Raw genomic sequence first — 21,159 nt, forward strand, 5'->3', positions numbered from 1 at the left:
AGTGGCATAACATATTTAAAGTGATGAAGGAAAAAAACATTTTACTCTACAACAGTATATCCAGCTAAATTATCCTTCAAACATGAAAGAGAAATAAACTTTCCAAGACAAACAATAGCTGAGGGATTTCATCAACACCAGACCTGTCCTACAAGAAATGCTAAAAGGAGTACTTCAATCAGAAAGAAAATGATGTTAATGAGCAATAAGAAATCATCTGAAGGTATAAAACTCATTGGTAATATTAAATACACAGAAAAACACAAAATATCATAACACTGTAACTATGTATGTACATAGTATGAGTATGTAAACCACTCATCTTAAGTAGAAAGACTAAATGATGAACCAATCAAAAGTAATAACTACAACAACTTTTCAAGACATAGTACAATAAGGTATAAATAGTAACAACAAAAAGTTAAAAAGTGTGGGGACATACTTAAGGCACGGAGCCTTTATTCGTTTTCTTTTTGCTTGCTTGTTTGTTTATGCAAACAGTGCTGTTATCAGGTTAAAATAACAGATTACAAGAGAGTATTTGCAAGCCTTGTGGTAACCGCAAACCTACAAACATACAACAAATACACAAAAAATAAAAAGTAAGAAACTAAATCACATCACCACAGAAAATCACCTTCACTAAAAGGAAGACAGGAAGGAAGGAAAGAAGGAAAAGGTGATCACAAAACAACCATAAAACAAGTAACAAAATGGCAAGAGTAAGGCCTTACTTATCAATAGGAACACTGAATGCAAATGGACTAAACTCTTCAATCAACAGACATACAGTGGCTGAATAAATTAAAAAAAACAAGAACCACTGATCTGTTGTCTACAAGAAACATACTTCACCTACAAAGACACACACAGATGGAAAATAAACGGATGGAAAAAGATACTCCATGCAATGGAAACCGAAACAGAGCAGAAGTAGCTATACTTATATCAGACAAAATAGATTGTAAGACAAAAATATAGGACAAGACAAAGAAAGTCACTATATAATGATAAAGGGGTCAGTTCAGCAAGAGGATGTAACAATTTTAAATATATGTGCACCCAACACTGGAGCACCCTGATATATATTTAATATCTAAAGCAAATATTATTACACCTAAAGAGAGAGACAGACTCTAATACAGTAATAGCTGGAGACCTCAACACCCAACTTTCAGCACTGGACAGATCTTCCAGACAGAAAATCAACAAAGATACACTGGACTTAATCTGCATTATAGACCAAATGGATCTAATAGACATTTACAGAACACTTCATCCAATGACTGCAGAACACGCATTCTTTTCCTCAGCACATGGATCATTCTCAAGAGCAGACCATATGTTAGGTCACAAAACAAGTCTTAAAACATTTTTAAAAAATGGAATATCAAGTATTATTTATATCAAATAATATCAATATGATCAAGTATCTGACCATAGTGATATTACAATAATATCAAGCATCTGACTATAATGGAATAAAACCAGAAATCAAAAATGAGGAATTTTGGAAACTATTCAAGTACATGGAAATTAAACAATATACTCCTGAATGACCAGTGGGTCAATGGAGAAATTGAGAAGGAAATTTAAAAATTTATTGAAATAAATGATCATGAAAACATAACATGCCAAAACCTATGGGATACAGCAAAAGCAGTACTAAGAAGGAATTTTATAGTTACAAACGCCTACATCAAAAAAAGAAAAATTTCAAACAATGATGCATCTTAAAGAAATAGAAAAGCAAGAGCAAACCAAACCCAATTAGTAGAAGAAAAGAAATAATAAAGATTAGAGCAGAAATAAATTAAATTGAAATGAAAAAAATACAAAAAAAGAGTAATGAAACAAAAAGTTGGTTTTTTTGAAAAGTTAAACAGACAAACCTTTAGCCAGATTAAGAAAAAAGAAAAGAAGATCCAAATAAAATCAGAGATGAAAAAGGAGATATTGCAACTGACACTGAAGAAATTCAAAGGATCATTTGCGGCTACTATGATTAACTATATGCCAATAAATTATAAAATCTAAAAGAAATGGATAAATTCCTAGACATATACAACCTATAAAGATTGAACCATGAAGAAATCCAAAACCTGAACATACTAGTAACAAGCAACAAGATTGAAATCATAATAAAGTCTCCAGTAAAGGAAAGCCCAGAACCCAGTGGTTTCACTGCTAAATTCTATCAGACATTTAAAGAAGAATTAATACCAATTCTAGGCAAACTATTTCAAAAAAAGAGAGGAGGAGGGAATACTTCTAAACTCATTCTATGAGGCCAGTATCACCTTGATACCCAAACCAGACAAAGACATATCAAAAAAGAAAACTACAGACCAATATCCCTGATGAATATTAATACAAAAATCCTCAACAAGATATTAGCAAAATGAATTCAACAATACATTTAAAAAATCATCATGAGCAAGTAGGACATATCCTCGGGAATGTAAGGATGGTTCACAAACACAAAACAATCAATGTGACACAGCATATCAACAGAGTAAAGGACAAAAACCACATGATCATTTCAACTGATGCTGAAAAAGCATTTGATAAAACTCAACATCCTTTCATAATAAAAACTCCTCAAAAAACTGGGTATAGAAGGAACCTCAACATAATAAAAGCTATATATGACCGATCCACAGCTACTACCATCCTGAATGGGGAGAAACTGAAAGCCTTTCCTCTAAGATCTGGAACACAACAAGGATGCCCACTTTCACCACTGTTATTCAACATAGTACTAGAAGTCCCAGCTAGAGCAATCAGACAAGACAAAGTTATAAAGGGCATCCAAATTGGAAAGGAAGAAGTCAAATTTTCCTTGTTTGCAGATGATATGATCTTATACTTGGAAAAACCTAAAGACTCCACCAAAAAACTATTAGAACTGATAAATAAATTCAGTAAAGTTGCAGGATACAAAATCAACAACAAAAATCAGTAGCATTTCTACATGCCAACACTGAACAATCTGAAAAAGAAATTAAAACACTATGAAAGAAAGGTGAAGAGAGGACACCAACAAATGGAAAAAGTATTCCATGTTCACGGATTGGAGAATAAATATTGTTAAAATGTCCACACTACCCAAAGCGATCCACAGATTCAATGCAAATCCCTATCAAAATACCAATGACATCTTCACAAAAATAGAAAAAAAAAACTACCCTAAAATTTATATGGAACCACCAAAGACCCAGAATAGCCAAAGATATCCTAAGAAAAAGAAGAAAACTGGGTGGGGTGTGGTGGCACACATCTGTAACCCAGCAATTTAGGAGGCTAAGCCAGGAGGATCTTGAGCCTAGGAGTTCAAGTCAGCCTGGGCAACACAGCAAGATCCCCACCTCTACAAAACCTTAAAAAACCAGTCGGGCATGGTGGCATGGGCCTATAGTCCCAGCTAGTGGGGAGGCTGAGGCAGGAGGATAGCCTGTGCCCAGGAGGTCAAGGCTGCAGTGAGTTGTGATCACGCCACTGCACTCTGGTCTGGGTGACAAAGCGAGACCCTGTCTCTGAAAAAAAAAAAAAAAAAAAGAACAAAACTGGAGGAATCATATTACCTGACTTCAAATTATACTACAGAACTATAGTAACAAAAACAGCATGGTACTGCATAAAAACAGACACACAGACCGATGGAACACAATAAAGAACTGAGAAACAAATCCACATACCTACAGTTAACTCATTTTCGACACAGGTGCCAAGAACATGTACTGGGGAAAAGACAGTCTCTTCAATAAATGGTGCTGGGAAAACTGGATATCCATGTGCAAAAGAATGAAACTAGCCCTCTAACTCTTGCCATATACAAAAGTCACATCAAAATAGATTCAATAATTAAATCTAAATCCTCTAGCTATGAAACTACTACAAGAAAAAATCGGGGAAACTCTCCAGGACATCAGTCTGGGCAAAGATTTCTTAAGTAATACCCCACAAGCACAGTCAACCAAAGCAAAAATGGACAAATGGGATCACATTAAGCTAAAAAGCTTCTGCACAGCAAAGGAAACAATCAACAAAGTGAAAAAGCAACCCACAGAATGGGAGAAAATATTTGCAAACTACTCACCTGACAAGGGATTAATAATCAGAATATATAAGGAGCTCAAACAACTCAACAGGAAAAAAAAAGAAATGCACATAAAAACTACAGTGAGATATCTCATCTCACCCTAGTTAAAATGGCTTATATCCAAAAGAGAGGCAATAACAAATACTGGCAAGGATATGGAGAAAAGGGAACCCTTGTTTACTGTTGGTGGGAATGTAACTTAGTACAACCACTCAGAGAGCAGTTTGGAGGTTCCTCAAAAAACTACAAATAGAATCATCATACAATCCAGCAATCCCACTGCTGGGTATATACCCAAAAGAAAGAAAATCAGTATTTTGAAGAGATATCCACATTCCCATGTTTGCTGCAGCACAGTTCACAACAGTCAAGATTTAGAAGCAACCTAAGCATCCATCAACGGATGAATGGATAAAGAAAATGTGGTACTTATACACAATGTAGTACTATTCAGCCATAAAAAAAGAATGAGAGTCAGTCATTTGTAACAACATGGATGGAAGTGGAGGTCACTATGTTAAGTGAAATAAGCCAGGCACAGAAAGACAAACATCACATGTTCTCAATTATTTGTGGACTGTAAAAATCAAAACAATTGAACCCATGGAGATAGAGAGTAGGATGGTCACCAGACTCTGGGAAGGGTAGTGGGGAATTGGAGGAGAGTCGGCGATGGTTAATGGGTACAAAAAAATAGGTAGAATTAATGAATAAGGCCTAGTATTTGATAGCACAATAGGGTGATTATAGTCAATAATAATTTAATTGTACATTTTTAAATTACTAAAAGAGTATAACTGGATTGTTTGTAACACAAAAGATAAATGAGGGGATGGATACCTCATTTTCCGTGATGTGATTATTACACACCACATGCCTGTATCAAAACATCTCATGTACCCCAAAATATATACACCTATGTACCTACAAAAATTAAAAATAAAAAATTACGTATATAAAAAGAGGAACAGCTCTGAAAATGTATTCTACAAAAATATAGGAGTAAAGCAAAACAAAACAAACAATGTACTCTCACACTGGAAACAGGAGATGGTGGTAGTGAAGGGCAATCCCAGAAGGCCAGCTGTGCACTACAGTAGAGAGCTGCCACTTCACACAGGGATGGAGGAAGAGGCTCCACAAGAGATTTCTTCAGAAAGTGGAAATCATGAACTACCTGATGGGTCTGAACTGAATGTCTTTAGAGGAGATTTAGACAACTGGTGAAGAGTATGGAGCTAAATTAATTGTAAGTACACAGAAAATTAAGCAAATGAAAAAGGAGGGCAATAATTAGCTGGGGAAAAATAAAATGTAAAGAAAGTGAAAAGTAAAGACAGTGTTTATTATATGGCTCTGTTGTAAATTTCACTATTTACAGTCATAATATTGTAAACACTGCATATTGACCTTACAAATATTATAACTTGACTTTATTAAGGGGATGGGAGAGATGAAAAAGGTATGGATATATGGTAGGAATGGAGAAGGAAAGACAGCTAGTGTCTCATCTTCAATAGTGGGAAATGAAGAGATGCTGCTGGAATCTGAAAAATTAAGTAGGAGCAACATAACCAAGTTATAATGGAGACATAGAAGTAAATACCAAACAAACAAACAAACAAACCAATAAAAAACAGAGCTAAAAGAGGTGAAGGTGGTTGCCTATGCGGGGAGATGGAAATAAGTAGGGGCAACTACTGTTTTTCACAATAAACTGTGTAGAACTATTTGATGCTTTAAAATCTATGTATGTATAATATTGGTGGAAAATTTTTGAACAAGTACACAGCCACAATGCTCATTTCCTATTGTTTAAAAATATTAGAATACATATTTAAAAAATAAGTATTTTTAAACTCCAGGATATCTTTACTTCTAAAACTTATCTATTTATCTTTCGTGAAATGGGACAGAACATTTTACAAATGTAATTCAGACCCAGGAGCAAAGCAGCCTGTCTAAGGATTCACAGGAAATTGGCAAAGCACCAACTATATTCAAACATAAAAAGAAATTGTGCCTTTCAAGAAGATCAATTCACCTACCTGATGAAAGAAGTAGGTAACAGCAAGGTCATTGTCATTTAAGAGAATTTCTTCTTCTGTTGTAAAAAGCCACTTTCGAATGGTCAAGCAGGTGCCTGGCACAGCTGATGTATAATTCTGAATGTAGAGTTTGTGAGGAAACTCGTTAGGTGCCAATTTACGTACTAAAGGAAAGACAAAACACAGAAAGCTGGAGTGAAAAGATATAAGAAATTTCCCTAGTATAAACTATGTAAGGCAGATCAAGAATGGTATGTTATCATTAACCAGAACATCATCTCAAATTCACCAAGGAGTTCTGCCTTGGGAGCACAAAACAGCCTTATCTGTCCAGCCAAATATCCTTTCTAGCTATGACCATGGCCAGTCAAGTCTCAAGCTAACTGAAACCTATCACTTGAATGACAAGTGCTGTGGTTTGGATATTTGTCACCCCGCAAAGTTCATGTTGAAATTTGATCCCCAATGTTAGAGGTGGGGCCTAATGTGATCTCTACACACACCATAAGTGGAAGAAAACAGCCTGAGGACCTTACCAGATGCCCAATTTTGAACCCAGTCTTAAAGATGTTTGGTAGACATCAGCTGAAAACCAGCAGAATCAGGAGACAAATAGACCTTTTTTCTTTATAAATTACCCAGCCTCAGGTATTCCTTTACAGCAACACAAAATGGACTAAGGCACAGATCAGTTAACATGACAACTCTACAAACAGCACCAACTCCAAATTTAGTTAAAATATCTAATCCATTAGCTAGTTACAGCTCATGTCCACTAACCATCTTTAAAGCAAGCCTCTCCTCTTACCCAGCTATGGTACATTCAGAGTCTCTCATGTGGCAATTCTCCATGACTGCTTTTATTGTTAAGACCAAAAGGTTTTTTCCAGCCCACCTCCAAAAATCCTACAGCATTCCTCAAACTGAAAAGTGTCTTCTGAGTAATGTTACTTCCTCTTCCTAACAGCCACTCAAGCAGGATAAAAAAAACTACCACTTTTAATTTCTAAATTGCCTTTTTGTGGAAAGGCTGAGAGGCTGAGTTTTCTTTTCTTTCCTTTTTTTTTTTTTTTTTTTTTTGAGACAGGGTCTCACTTGTTGCCCAGGCTAGAGTGTTGTGGCACAATCATAGCTCAATGCAGCATTAACCTCCTAGGCTCAACTGATCCTCCTACCTCAGCCTCCTAGCTTGGACCACCTGCATGTGTCACCATGCTTGGCTAATTTTTAAAATTTTTTTAGAGATGGCGGTCTCACTATGTTGCCCAGGCTGGTCTCAAACTCTTGGGCTCAAGCAATCCTCCTGCCTCAGCCTCCCAAACTGCTGAGATTACTTCCTCTCTCGATGTTTACTTGGCTTTATAACACTACAAAAGACAGATTTAATATTTTCCATTTTATAGAAAGTGAAACTAAAGCTTAGAAAAAAAATAAGGTTTAGAATCCAGATGTCCTGGTACCTTAGTAATCCTTTGTAACATAATTTACATCTGTCTAGTTACACTGCTGTGAGTTGGGAAGAAAAAAAATATTAGGGAGATGGCTGCTTTAGGGGAATCAAAGTTATTCTACCTGGACCTGAGATAGCAAGGCAACCTAAATCTACCAAACTCTCCCCCTTTTTGGGATAAGGAAGGTCTAATCAACCAGTATTATCTACATCAATTTTGGCCTTAGCCCTGTATAAATATATATGATATGGAAGAGACCCATAAACTGTAGGAAATCTATGTCATTCAGAGAGAACCCTCAGACTCTCTCCCCTTTGTAGTCTCAATGCAACCAATGTGACCACCATCCCTAGCTTTTATAAAATAAAATATAAATTTCCTGTCACCACACAATAAAATTTCCTTGGAAGAGGAAATTTATTCACACAGAAACTTAAACGTATGCATTAAAACAAGGCTTTTAACCAATACATATCTTCCTAACTTCTGAAAACAGAAAGCTACGCTTAAGAATCTTTACAAAAATCCTAAAGTACACTAAAACATGTGGCTAAATAGAACATCCCATCTTTTTAAGCCTGTTTTATTGGAATATATGAATTTTGAACCTCAGATTTAAAAGAACCTCATGAAAGCATCTTCCGATTCATTGCTAGTTATAACCTATACTTACAAAAGAGGAAAAAGAATCAACAGTGATCAGACATGCTTATGACCTGAGTTTAATGGGATATGCTTGGTCTGATTGTTAGAGACAGTTCTAATGAGTGGGCTCTCCCCTTGTCTTCAAGCTCTTCTCTAGGAAAATGTTTCTTTCTGATAGTATTAGAAAACAAAACTTAGTATCAGCCACTGGTACTTACCAAAGGAGTGATTGATCACTTCAAATAAGGCAAAGTAATTCACTGTCGTACTGTCCATGCCAACCTTTGCTGCAATAGCCTAAGGTTAAACAGGATAGATTGGTTTCAAGAAAATTAAGTCAGACAGTGCTGTAGGAAAAGGCAGGTGTACGTCTGTGGAGGAGGGTAAGGGGAGAGGTTCTGCCACCTTGGCCTCACAAAAATTGCATTAATGGTCCATAGCTATCCTTCTTTGTATGTATGTGTACATGCATGCACGCATACATATATATGAAAGAAAAGGGAAAAAAAAAACACCTGTATCTGCCCCAACAGCTATGATCTCTAAATATGAGTTTCTCCCTTCCAGTGTAAGCTGATAATAGTCTCTCCTTAAATATCAGCTTCCCTCTCTAAAATAACTTCATTCTATTTTTAACACCACTTACAAGAAATGTACTTAATAGCACAGATCTTAAAAAGAAAACAAATTCTTAAATATCCAGTTTCACACATTCAGCCTACATTTAATACATTAACACAAAAAAACTATATATTTGATTCTAGTAAAATATTGTTTGTCAATTATATTCTGGCTAAACAAAATTTTTTTGTTTACTTTTTAGATGATCCATGTCTCATGTTGGGATCATTAGGCACCTCCATTTCCTAAGAATTACCATTATAATATCTACATAAAATAGCAAAATGCTGGGACAATAAAGGCATATTAAACAAGAATCACTCATTCTCTCTAGGAACTCAGGTCCTAATATGACAAATAAAAAAGAAATTGGAAAACTGTGTGCAAATAAATGACAATTACATACAAACAACAACAAAACATAAACTGGTAGTAACAAAATTTCTTTTCAAGATCAACCTCAATATAAGTAAGGTATCTCTTTCTCATGCCATTGTTTTGTTGATAAAACAAAGATAAAACTGTTGATTATTAGTATCTCAGTAAGCCAAATGTGATTATACCCCTTCTTCTCACATCTGCTCACATATGAGGCCTAGGTTCATCCATGATGTGACAGAGGAATGGGACATTATAAGCATTCTAAATTATCATTGTATATTGCACTGGATAGAAATTAAAATGCTTTCAAGGTTTAGAAAATAGTTTATAGCTAGAAGTCTCAGTAACAGGGTTGGGACGAAAGTGTAAAAAACCTAAGCCTTGCTAGAGGAACACTGGAAAAAAGCAATCAAAACAAAACAAAAAGATCAGCAAGCTATAAAAATAGTACTTTTCTTGAAATTCCCTACCATTGTATAATTTCATAAATGCCTGAGATCCTACATATATCATTTGCCATAAAATACAGTGGATGAATAAATGTATGGGGGATAGATTTTTTAATGTTTACTACGAAAGAAAAATATAAGCATTAGTACCCAGAAACCTGCTTGTCTCCCTGAAAATTCTGATCAGGTTAGGATTAAAGGCCAATGAAAAGGCATATACAGGCAATGATTACACCCAGCATGCAGATCATGATCTCTAAATACAGTTTCTCACTAAAAGAATAGGACTCCTTAAGGAAATGGCCTATTCTAGATATCTAGGGTAAGAAATATACAAAGATGAGGCCAGGACATCTTATTGTACCAAAAAGCAAGGATAATATCATGAAAATACTAGGTTGCATCAAAAGCATACAGGAGCAGACATGAAGGAGCGTTCATTGGCCACAGATGGAACAATCTGAGCATCAAAAAGATAATATATGTTATTGATTAAATCACATTGAATCTAAAAACCCGAGACTAAATTATTATATATAATATATACTATTTCATAATGCATTATATATTAAATAATATATATTATTTGTATATTATATTATTTTGTATATTACATAATTATATATAAAGTATATATTGTTTAATATGTAACATATCTTATATATTATTAATATATATCATTATATTTATATATAATGATATATTTACTCTGAAAATCAGCAATGAAAGGAAAGGCTTAAATATGTATCCTGTCTTTCCCACAAACTGGGAAATTATCTATATCAAGATAATTAAATAGCATTAGTTGACAAGGAAAAGTTATTTTCAGAAGAATTCTAGCTAATCGGTGGAAGAAATGAGAGTATTAGAAAATCAGCACTTTGTAATCTTTAATGAAATCACTGGTTAAGGCAATAATCATCAATGGATCGATTCATTTGATGAAAGATCAGTGGTGAATTTTACAAAGAAAAGATCAGATTTCACCACCTAAACCTACTGGTTAACCTTAGTACCACTAAAATGGGATAACCCAGTATTGTGTACTTGTTGTTGAGAAGCAATATAAAGTATACAGGACCAATTATGAAGTATTATCAAAAAAGCAGAACCTGAATCTAATTGAGCCTCCAGAGCAAACTTCCATTTATAGAAAATATAGAGACATAGAAGGACATATTAAATGACACCACCAGAAAACAAACAGATACATTCAGAATATGGGTCATTCCACAGGACACTGACCCATTTCTGCAACAAAACAATGGCATGAAAAAAAAAAAAATGGGGAGAAGTGGGGACTGTTCTATATTAAAACAAACATAAAAATCAAATGTGAGGCCGGGGTGGTGGCTCATGCCTGTAATCCCAGCACTTCGGGAGGCCGATGTAATAGGATCATGAGGTCAAGAGATGTAGACTATCCTGGCTAACACAGTGAAACCCCATCTCTACCAAAAATACAAAAAATCAGCCGGGCGTGGTGGCGGGCGCCTGTAGTCCCAGCTGCTCAGGAGGCTGAGGCAGGAGAATAGCGTGAACCCAGGAAGTGGAGCTTGCAGTGAGCTGAGATCGCACCACTGCACTCCAGTCTGGGCGACAGAGCGAGACTCCGTCTCAAAAAAAAAAAAAAAAAAAAAAAAAAACATCAAATGTGATCTAACGACCTTGTTTAGATTCAGATTTTAACAAACCAAATGTAAAAAATCATTTTTAGACAATTGGAAAAATGTGACTATGGAGTAGTTATTAGGCAATACCAAAGCAATAGTGCTAATTTTTAAGGTTTGATAATGGCACTGTGGTTTTGTAAGAAGATGCATACTGAAGTACGCACAGGTCCGATAACATGGGATTTGTCTTTAAATACTTAAAGGAAAAGAAAAAAGATATACATAACGCAAATGTGGCAAAACCTTGATAATTATTAAATATAAATGATTACTATATGGAGATTCATTATACTATTCTGTTTTCATGTGTGTTATGGTTTTTTTACAATAAAAAAAGGAGGGGTTGGCCGGGCGTGGTGGCTCACACCTGTAATCCCAGCACTTTGGGAGGCCGAGGCAGGTGATGAGATCAGGAGATCAAGACCATCCTGGCCAACATGGTGAGACCCCGTGTCTCTACTAAAAATACAAAAATTAGCCGGGTGTGGTGGCGGGCACCTGTAGTCCCAGCTACTCAGGAGGCTGAGGCAGGAGAATCACTTGCACCCGGGAGGCAGAGGTTGCAGTGAGCGGAGACTGCACCACTGCACTCCAGCCTGGGTGACAGAGCAACACTCCATCTCCAAAAAAAAAGGAGGCGTTAATCACAACTACTACAACCTGGGATATTTACCGTACCTTTCTTTTAAGGAGGGCAAAGTACTTTCACATTAATAATAACAATAGTAGCTAACATTTAATAAACGGATTATGTGCCAGACACCCTAAGCACTTTATATGTATTGACTCATTTAATCTATCTTCCTTCGCTTCACACCATCCAATGTCAAGTCTACATGTTCATTTAATTTACCTGATATACTTGGTCTGTAGTACTGTTCTTTTTAACCCTGACTGTAACCGTTGTTCCATCTGGTAATGCTACTCTCAGCTCTACGTCGGACACACCATTGTAGTTCTGGGGGAAAAGACATAGAGAAATAATTTATGGCCCAGTATATCTTCACTCTCCCTGTAACAAGCTAGCTAGACAATAACCTAAAACGTGGTAGAGAGGAAGTGAGTTCCAATGAAAACGGGAAAAAAATCAATACATTTACAAGTCATAAAGCTGACTTCAGGGCTGCAGCAGAAGTTAACCTTTAAGATAAGCAGGAAGGAAAGAAACACGTTGAAGCCAACGTGTTCACATTTCAAAACAGGAAACTTGCGTGAAACAGTCTAGGTCAAACACAGATGAGATTTTTGATTCGCTTCCCTTTCCCCATTCAGAATTCACAAACAAGAGGAGAAAATAACTGAAAGCAGTAGTTTCCATGTACATTCTCTGGTATTAATGGTCAGGCATATAGACTGGATCAAGAGATATACTAAGTTTCTTTCTGAACCCTGAAATAATCAGGAGATTGTTAAAAGAAAAAATGGATACCTGAGTCTCATCCATTTTTCCTTTCAAAGTTAGCCTGATGCCCAAGTTTCTTCTAGAAAAACAATTCTTACTCTCCTTAATTCTAGTAAACAATTCTTACTCTCCTTAATTCAAAAGAAATCCTCCTACTGCTTTTGATGATTTAACACATTCCTCTAACCTTGTAATTTTTGACCTTGTAATTTTTACTAGAGAGAAAATTATTTCAGACCAAGTCCATTTTCATTTACCACTTTTAAAAAAGTACTACTCATTGCCTGAAACAATCATAAGCATTGCTTTATTGTAAGCCCTTGCCTATAAGAAATTTATAATCTAGTGGGAAAACAAGGCATCTACATATAAAATAAGTAGTGGATAACACACTATTATATTAGCATTAAATATTCATTCTTCTATTCAATTAATATTTATTAAGCACCTACAACACGCTTGATGCTGTGGTAAGGCACTGGGAATATAAAGATGGTCAAGATTTAGCTCTTACCTACAGGTAGCTCACACTCTTGTAAGCTAAAAATATAAAGCGACAATCTGATTATATGTACAAAAATTAGAGAATGAGATAGCAACACGTGATCACTGAATGGAACTAATTGCAAAAGTTTTTGGTAGAATGAAAAATTGATGAAAACTCATCAGGGATGGCTTCAAAGAGAAAGTGGACCTGGCACTTCAAAGAGAAAGTGGACCTAGGTCTTAAAGGATACATAAGTAGGATACATATAAAAAGGAAGTAGAAAAAATGGAGTCCTTTGGAGAGCTTATGGAAATTTAACCCATAATCAATACCTTTAACTTATTTTCCCCCACAAGGAGCCAAGAGGAAAATAATCACTAAAGGAGATATTCACTTACCTCATCGGATTCTGATAGGAATTCCTGCATGATGTCACTCTCACCAATTACTCGTATTGAACACACTGTAGAAAATAAAGATAAAATCTGGCATAAGGCCTTAAAATCAAGAATATAAAGTCAAAGACATATCAAAGTTTAAGTTTAAATCATCAGTAGCAGGCAATAATGAGGCAGCAAACCATGCCTGGCATACAAGATTTTAAGGCATGACAAACATTCATCTAAATATGATCAGAACAAAGAAATAATAGAAAATACAAAGATGTAGCTTGCTAAAAATATTAAACATAACCAGAAAAGAGAAATAAAAGTTCAGTAAATATAACTTTGCAGTCTCGTGTGACCTATTAACAAGCAGAACAACAGAACATGGGGTAAAGAGGTAGTGGTAGGGAAAGATTAATCAAATAAACCAAATATAAAATTGAAATACTAAAGGAAAAATATTTATTTGGCCTAAAAACAGGCCAGTCAGAGAACCACAAAAATTAAAAGCCATTTTCGGAAAACTGGGGTAGGTAATTAAGAATTCACATCATTTCACTTTACTGACTTTAACTTGAGCTTCAAAACAACAACCAAAAAAAAAAAAAAAAAAAAAAGCTGGGGAGAGGTGATGGGATAGGAAAGCAAGCAGGCAGGTAAGGTAGGTAGCTAATCCTCTAAATTTAAGAGAGTTAATTTCCTGACACTCTCATGAGAATGGTAAATTAAACTGGTGACTTTGTTTGATTTTTAAAAATCGTACCCTTTCTCATTTCCCAAGGGCTTTGTTCAGAGAGGCCAGTCCATGTTAGAAAAAGCTAAAAACAGATAAAGAAGTTCCACTACCTTCTATGGGGAAAATGGTTTCTCTTCACGATAAGCCTCCCTACAAAAGTTTTTAAAATATTCAACTAGGTCAGTTAGTTACAAGGAAACAGAATGACTATGTATCACGTAAAACTGTTATTCTATAAACCAGTATTTTAGAGAAAAACCTATTGAACAGCTACCAAATAATATAACTTTATAATGTAGCAAGGAAAGGTCTCTTCCCTGAGCCAGAAGATGAGCTATCTTATTGAGGAGATCTGTGTCATTTCCCTGCCTTTCTAGACAAACAAATGTTTCACCATCCACATCCACAAACTCCTGATGTATCATATGGAGGCACTGAGATAACAAGTAAATTTCAATACATGGCCAGGTGCAGTGGCTCACACCTCTAGACAAATGTTTCACCATCCACATCCACAGACTCCTGATGTATCATCTGGAGGCAGTGAGATAACAAGGAAATTTCAATACAGGGCCAGGTGCAGTGGTTCATGCCTGTAATCCCAGCACTTTGGGAGGGGAAGGCGGGCGGATCACCTGAGGTCAGGAGTTTGAGACCAGCTTGGCCAACATGGGGAAACCCCATCTCTACTAAAAATACAAAAATCAGCCGGGCATGCAGTGCACTTCTGTAGTCCCAGCTACTCGGGAGGCCGAGGCAGGAGAATCGCTTCAACCTGGGAGGCAGATGTTGCAGTGAGCCAAAGTCACACCACTGCACTCCAGCCTGGGCAACAGAGAGAGACTCTGTCTCAAAACAAAACAAAACAAAACAAAAAATTCAATACAGAAGTATTAGTATCTACCTTTAGCCTGCTTAGAACAAGGGCACTCTAGATTACCTACAACTCAGCAAACCTATCTATGAATACCTGTAAAATGAATAAAGTTTTCACGTAGGATACACCAGTAAGCCAAGAATCATTTTAATAAAAATGTCTTAAATATTTAAAATGTCTTAATATTGCCCACTTAGTTCCCAAATCAATTCAGCATATTGCTGAGTCTATATGTGTTTGCTGGCAGATAATATAACCCTAAAAATAAAGGTCCATGTAATCCCAGCACTTTGGGAGGCCGAGGCGGGCGGATCACGAGGTCAAGAGATCCAGACCATCCTGGCCAACATGGTGAAACCCTGTCTCTACTAAAAATACAAAAATTAGCTGGGCGTGGTGGCATGTGCCTATAGTCCCAGCTACTCAGGAGGCTGAGGCAGGAGAATCACTCGAACCCAGGAGGTGGAGGATGCAGTGAGCCGAGATCATGCCACTGCATTCCAGCCTGGCGACAGACCGAGACTCCGTCTAAAAAAAAAAAGTCCATTAGGCATCACCAAATGCATCAAAAACTAAATATTCATTTTTCTGTTGTTGTTAAGCATTCAACAAACCAATGAAACAGGCTACTGATCATTGTATTGGACATTTCAGTTTTGCCTTCAAAGTTCAGATTGTTCAATACTTAGTCAGAAACCTGACTTACATTCACTATTGAGTTTCCGGAAATTCAGCTATGCAGTTTAGAAGTTGCATATCTAGAACCTACGTCTACTTAATATAGTAGAGTTTGATGGTTTGGATTACCTTTTTCTAGATATTCTTCCAATCCCCGACGTCGGGCATCTAATTGTTGTTCTGATAATGAAAATGGCCACTTCCCTGGGAGTCGAGGAAATGTAAAGTTGGCAAACTCTCTCTTCAGGTTCTGGTGTAGGATAGCAAACTCCCGGTACCGCTTAGAACACAGTTGCCTCCCTGCCATGTAAACATTATATACCTGGTGAAGGAGAAGAACAAACGAAAAGGATACTTAATACAAATTAAATCACAGAATCATCTAGTCAGGCTTAGATGATATTGGTTAGATGCATTCTGCTATGCATTTAACAAAGACTATCTATATTCAAGGTCACTTTAAAGTAAGACTTACTTTTGACAAACATGCATAAAGTTATATGTATAAAAAAGGACTACCAAAGGAGCATGATCTTGTTTTTGTTTTTTGGGTTTTTTTTGAGATGGAGTCTCACTCTGTTGCCCGGGCTGGAGTGCAGTGGCATGATCTCGGCTCACTGTAACCTCCGCCTCCCGGATTCAAGCAATTCTCCTGCCTCAGCCTCCTGAATAGCTGGGATTACAGGCATCCACCACCATACCTGGCTAATTTCTGTATTTTTAGTAGAGAAGGGGTTTCACCATGTTGGCCAGGCTGGTCTCGACCGCTTGACCTCAGGTGATCCACCCACCTTGAACCACCACACCCAGCAGGAGGAGCGTGATCTTATTTTTGCTATTAAAATGACCTCTAGCATACTTTTAAATATCTTCAAAGGCAATTATCAGTTTTTAAGGGTGGATTTTATTTCCAGAAAGTTAAAAGTCATTTGAAGCCAATGTGGTAAATATAGTGAGTCAATAAGCAAGCAAATTTGAAGGGAGCTGAAAACCTAGGGTTGATTATAAAGCAATGTAACTGATACTTGTGTGTGGCCTAAACTGGCTCTAAAGTTGATTCCAAAGAAAAGGTCTAAAAATGATTTAAGCGGCCTGGGTATGGTGGCTCACGTCTGTAATTCCAGCACACTTTGGGAGGCTGACAGGCGGGCAGATTGCTTGAGTCCAAGAGTTCGAGACCAGCCTGGGCAACATGGCGAAACCCTGTCTCTACAAAAAAATACAAAAATGAAGCTGGGCATGGTGACATGCACCTGTAGTCCCAGGAGGCTAAGGTGGGAGGATTGTTTGAATCCAGGAGGCAGAGGAAGCAGTGAGCCACGATCCTGCCACTACACTCCAGCCTGGACAACAGAAGGACACACTGTCTCAAAAAAAACAAAATGATTTCAGCAACACTGGAATTTTTGTTAGTAAACAGATAATGTGAAAAGCAAAATAAAAGCTAAGCTAAGACCTTGAAAATAATTTACTTTAAACCATATAGTCTCTGCCTCCTCTATCCCATGTCCTTATGTCCCTGTTTCTCTGACCGTAAAAAGTTATCATATCCAACCATGTTCATGATTCCCTTTTCTTTTTATATATTTTTTGCATTTATATATAATTCTTAAATTTTTATTTTTATTCTAATAAAGGATATTTTGGTTTTATAAAAATAGAGTATCAAGATGAATGATACTTCAAAGGACTTACTTTTTTCAGTTAATATTATACTATAGTTTCATCACAACATTATATGTCTTTGTGGTATACTCTGCTGCATACAGCATTTTGTTGTGTGAATATATCATAGTTGCTTGTTTGTTTTTAATCTGTTCTCCCACTCATGAGCACTTGGGTTGTTTCTGGATTTTAGCTACCGTGAATAATGCTGCCATTAACATTTGTATAAATGCCTCCTGCTGTACATGCAAAAGATATTCTTCTGAGTATAACCCTGAGTGAACTGCGTATGCATATTCAACCTCAAGAGATAATGCCAAAATGTAAGCTAAAGTGGTTGTACCAATTTATTCTCTATCAGCAATATGAAAAAAGATCCTCTTAATTTTGCCAATGGAATTGGTGTGAAAAGATTTCTTACTGTGATCCTAATTACTAATGATGTTTAATATCTCTTCATATACTTATTGACCATGTGAGTGTCATTTTTTGTAAAGTACCTACTCATGCGTTTTGCCTACCTTCATATTAAGTTTTTTGGCTTTTCTTATTGATTTGATTTATGGAGTTCTTTATATATTGACATTATCTGTTTCATTTGTGTGTATTGTGAATATCTTCTTCCTGTTTGTCACTGGTCTTTTTTTTTTTTTTTTTTGAGACGGAGTCTCGCTCTGTATCACCCAGGCTAGAGTGCAGTGGCACGATGTCTGCTCACTGCAAGCTCCGCCCCCCAGGTTCACGCCATTCTCCTGCCTCTGCCTTCCAAGTAGCTGAGACTACAGGCACCCACCACCATGGCCAGCTAATTTTTTGTATTTTTAGTAGAGACGGGGTTTCACCGTGTTAGCCAGGATGGTCTGGATCTCTTGACCTTGTGATCCGCCGCCTCGGCCTCCCAAAGTACTGGGATTACAGGTGTGAGCCCCACACCCGGCCAAGAGCTTTTAATTTTTTGTTTTGTCGTTTAAGTCCTTAATCCATCTGGAACTTATTCCTCTATATAATATGAAGTAGAGTTCCACTGGCATTTCTTTTAAAGCCAAGAATATTTAAAATCAACTTTTAATCAAATTATCCCTAAATAAAAAACATTCTCCATTTACAGAACAATCTGTGGACTTCCAGGTGGTAATCAACCTCCCATTAAATACAACCAGAAAACTGGACACAATATAGGCAACAACTATTTTCAGACACTGGACAACAGGCAGCTAAGAACTGTGATCCCTGAGAAAAGGGAAGCAAACAAGATGAGCCCTAACATAATCTCAGCTTTCTGCCTAGAAGTAACTCCTAAACTGCAGCTCAGGGAGGGGTACCCAAACAGAGTTTGGCAACTTCACTGAGTTGAATAAACAGAAACTGAAGTTCAAGGAGGCTAAAGCAGCTACAATTTGCAGGACTAAGCATGCAAGAGGCAGCTAAAGCACGACATAGCTCCAGAAATCTGTATTAAGTTCCCTTGAATTTTGACTGAATAACAATCTAAGGAAAGAACTATTATCAGCCGGGAGCAGTAAATAAACAATTCCCAGAGTTCACACAGGTTATGGAATCATTCAACTTCCCTCCAGCCAGAATAAAGAGACCTCCCTAAATCTGCATGGAATTTAGAAGGGAACTCAAAAAGACCATGCTTTAGGAATGGAGCTAAATTGGTTCTAGAGTAAAAGGTACTCTAAACTACTCAAAAAGGGCTTAAAAACAAAGCTAAAAAGGACCAAAGTAATCTTTAAGTAGCTTAACTGTATGCCAGAAAAAAAAAAAAAAAATCCAACACTCTTTAAAGAAATATAACAAAATCTAGCACCCAGTAACACTGCATTCACAATATACAATATCCAATCAAAAATTACTAGACATATAAAAAAGCATGAAAATTTGACCTATGACCAGGATAAAAATTAGTCAGTAGAAACAGGCTCAGAAATTACCAAGACAAAAGAATCAGTAGACAAGGACATTAAGCAGCTATCATGTATTAAGAAGTGGGATTACGAAGCGTATTAAGTGGACCTTTAAGAGGTAATGGCAAAACTCTCGTGATTAATGTCATTATTGAGACAGTGGGTTATTTATCTCAGGAGTTTGGGCCCCATTTGCTCTTTGTCTCACATGCACTTCCCCACCAGGGAATGCCTTCCTCCATGTTATAACACAACAAAAAGGCCTTCACCAGATGTGGCCCCTTGATATTAGACTTCCCAGGCTCTAGAACTGTGAGCCAAATAAATCTTCCTTTATAAATTACCTACAATCTGTGTTATTCTATTAAAGCAGTGAAAACCAGCTAAGACAGGCAGTAAATCCTCTCATTCAGAGTGCACAGGCAAAGATCCACTTCTTCTGGGGAAGGAGTAAAAGTAAAATACTCTATACCCCTGGGGAGACGCAGGAAACCATATTAGGCCCAGGTTCCTCCACTGTTACCAAGCAGAGGTCGGTTATAGCTGAGGGAGGGACAGGAAACGCTTTCCCAAGACTAACCACAGATACAAGGCCGAGTTTGGCTGCAATAAGAAGGAAGGGCAAAAGAATTAGGACACAGAGACACAGATTCTGCCTAAGACTCAGGGTGAACTACACAACATCTACCTCTACCATGAGTCTAGCACAAGTAAAAAGCAAGAGTAGTCTACCAGTAGCAGAGGGGTAAGAATGTAAAGAGAGAACTTGTCTGTGGTACCGGTATGCACAGGTGGCTGAAAGCCTGAGGACAAAACACTGAAAAAAACCCTCCAGGGCCGGCCGGGCACGGTGGCTCACACCTGTAATCCCAGCACTTTGGGAGGCCAAGATGGGAAGATCACGAGGTCAAAAGATCGAGACTATCCCGGCCAACATGCTGAAACTCCATCTCTACTAAAAATACAAAAATTAGCTGGGCGTGGTGGTGTGCGCTTGTAGTCCCAACTACTAGGGAGGATGAGGCAGGAGAATCACTTGAACCCGGGAGGTGGAGGCTGCAGTGAGCCAAGATTGCGCCACTGCACTCCAGCCTGGTGACAGAGCAAGACTCCGTCTCAAAAAAAAAAAAAAAAAAAAAAAACTCTCCAGTCTGGGCACAGTGGCTCTTGTCTATAATCCCAGCACTTTGGGAGGCCAAAGCAGGAGGATCACTTGAGCCCAGGATTTTGAGACCAGCCTGGGCAAAATAGTGGGACTATGTCTCTATGTGTCTCTACAAAAAGTAAAAAAAAATTAGCCAGATGTGATGACGTGTGCTTGTGGTCCCAGCTACTTGGTAGGCTGAAGCAGGAGGAATGCTTAAGCCAGGAAGTCAAGGCTGCAAAGAGCCATTACTGTGCAACTGCACGCCAGTCTGAGTGACAGAAGGAGAGCTTGTCTCAAAAAACAAAAAATTAATAAATTTTAAAACCTTCAGAACCCCAGCCCTCACTCTAAGCACAAGGTAATAGCAACCCATTGCTAGAGAAACTTGAGGCCTATGGCACAGTAAAGGCAATGATAGCTATAACAAAATTCAAGCCCAGCTTAACTGACTAAGTTCCCTAACAGAAGAGTATCGCCCATTTCCGAGTTCAAACACTATTT

The 21,159-nt window shown here is 37.2% G+C and overlaps 1 protein-coding gene across 4 annotated transcripts in view; it reads right to left on the reverse strand.

The window, feature by feature from the left end:
* Positions 1–21,159, reverse strand: part of SNX27 (sorting nexin 27) — a 92,640-nt gene that overhangs the window by 29,578 nt on the left and 41,903 nt on the right. For all 4 annotated transcript variants that reach the window (XM_054474055.2, XM_054474056.2, XM_054474057.2 and 1 more), the window contains exons 3-7: positions 16,066–16,258; positions 13,658–13,722; positions 12,224–12,328; positions 8,465–8,543; positions 6,151–6,314 (exon numbers count right to left, since the gene is read on the reverse strand). In XM_054474055.2, the coding sequence (XP_054330030.1) occupies positions 6,151–6,314; positions 8,465–8,543; positions 12,224–12,328; positions 13,658–13,722; positions 16,066–16,258 (606 nt within the window). The remainder of the gene's footprint in view (positions 1–6,150; positions 6,315–8,464; positions 8,544–12,223; positions 12,329–13,657; positions 13,723–16,065; positions 16,259–21,159) is intronic.

This window comes from Pongo pygmaeus, chromosome 1 (genome assembly GCF_028885625.2).
Source record: "Pongo pygmaeus isolate AG05252 chromosome 1, NHGRI_mPonPyg2-v2.0_pri, whole genome shotgun sequence".
NCBI lineage: Eukaryota > Metazoa > Chordata > Mammalia > Primates > Hominidae > Pongo > Pongo pygmaeus.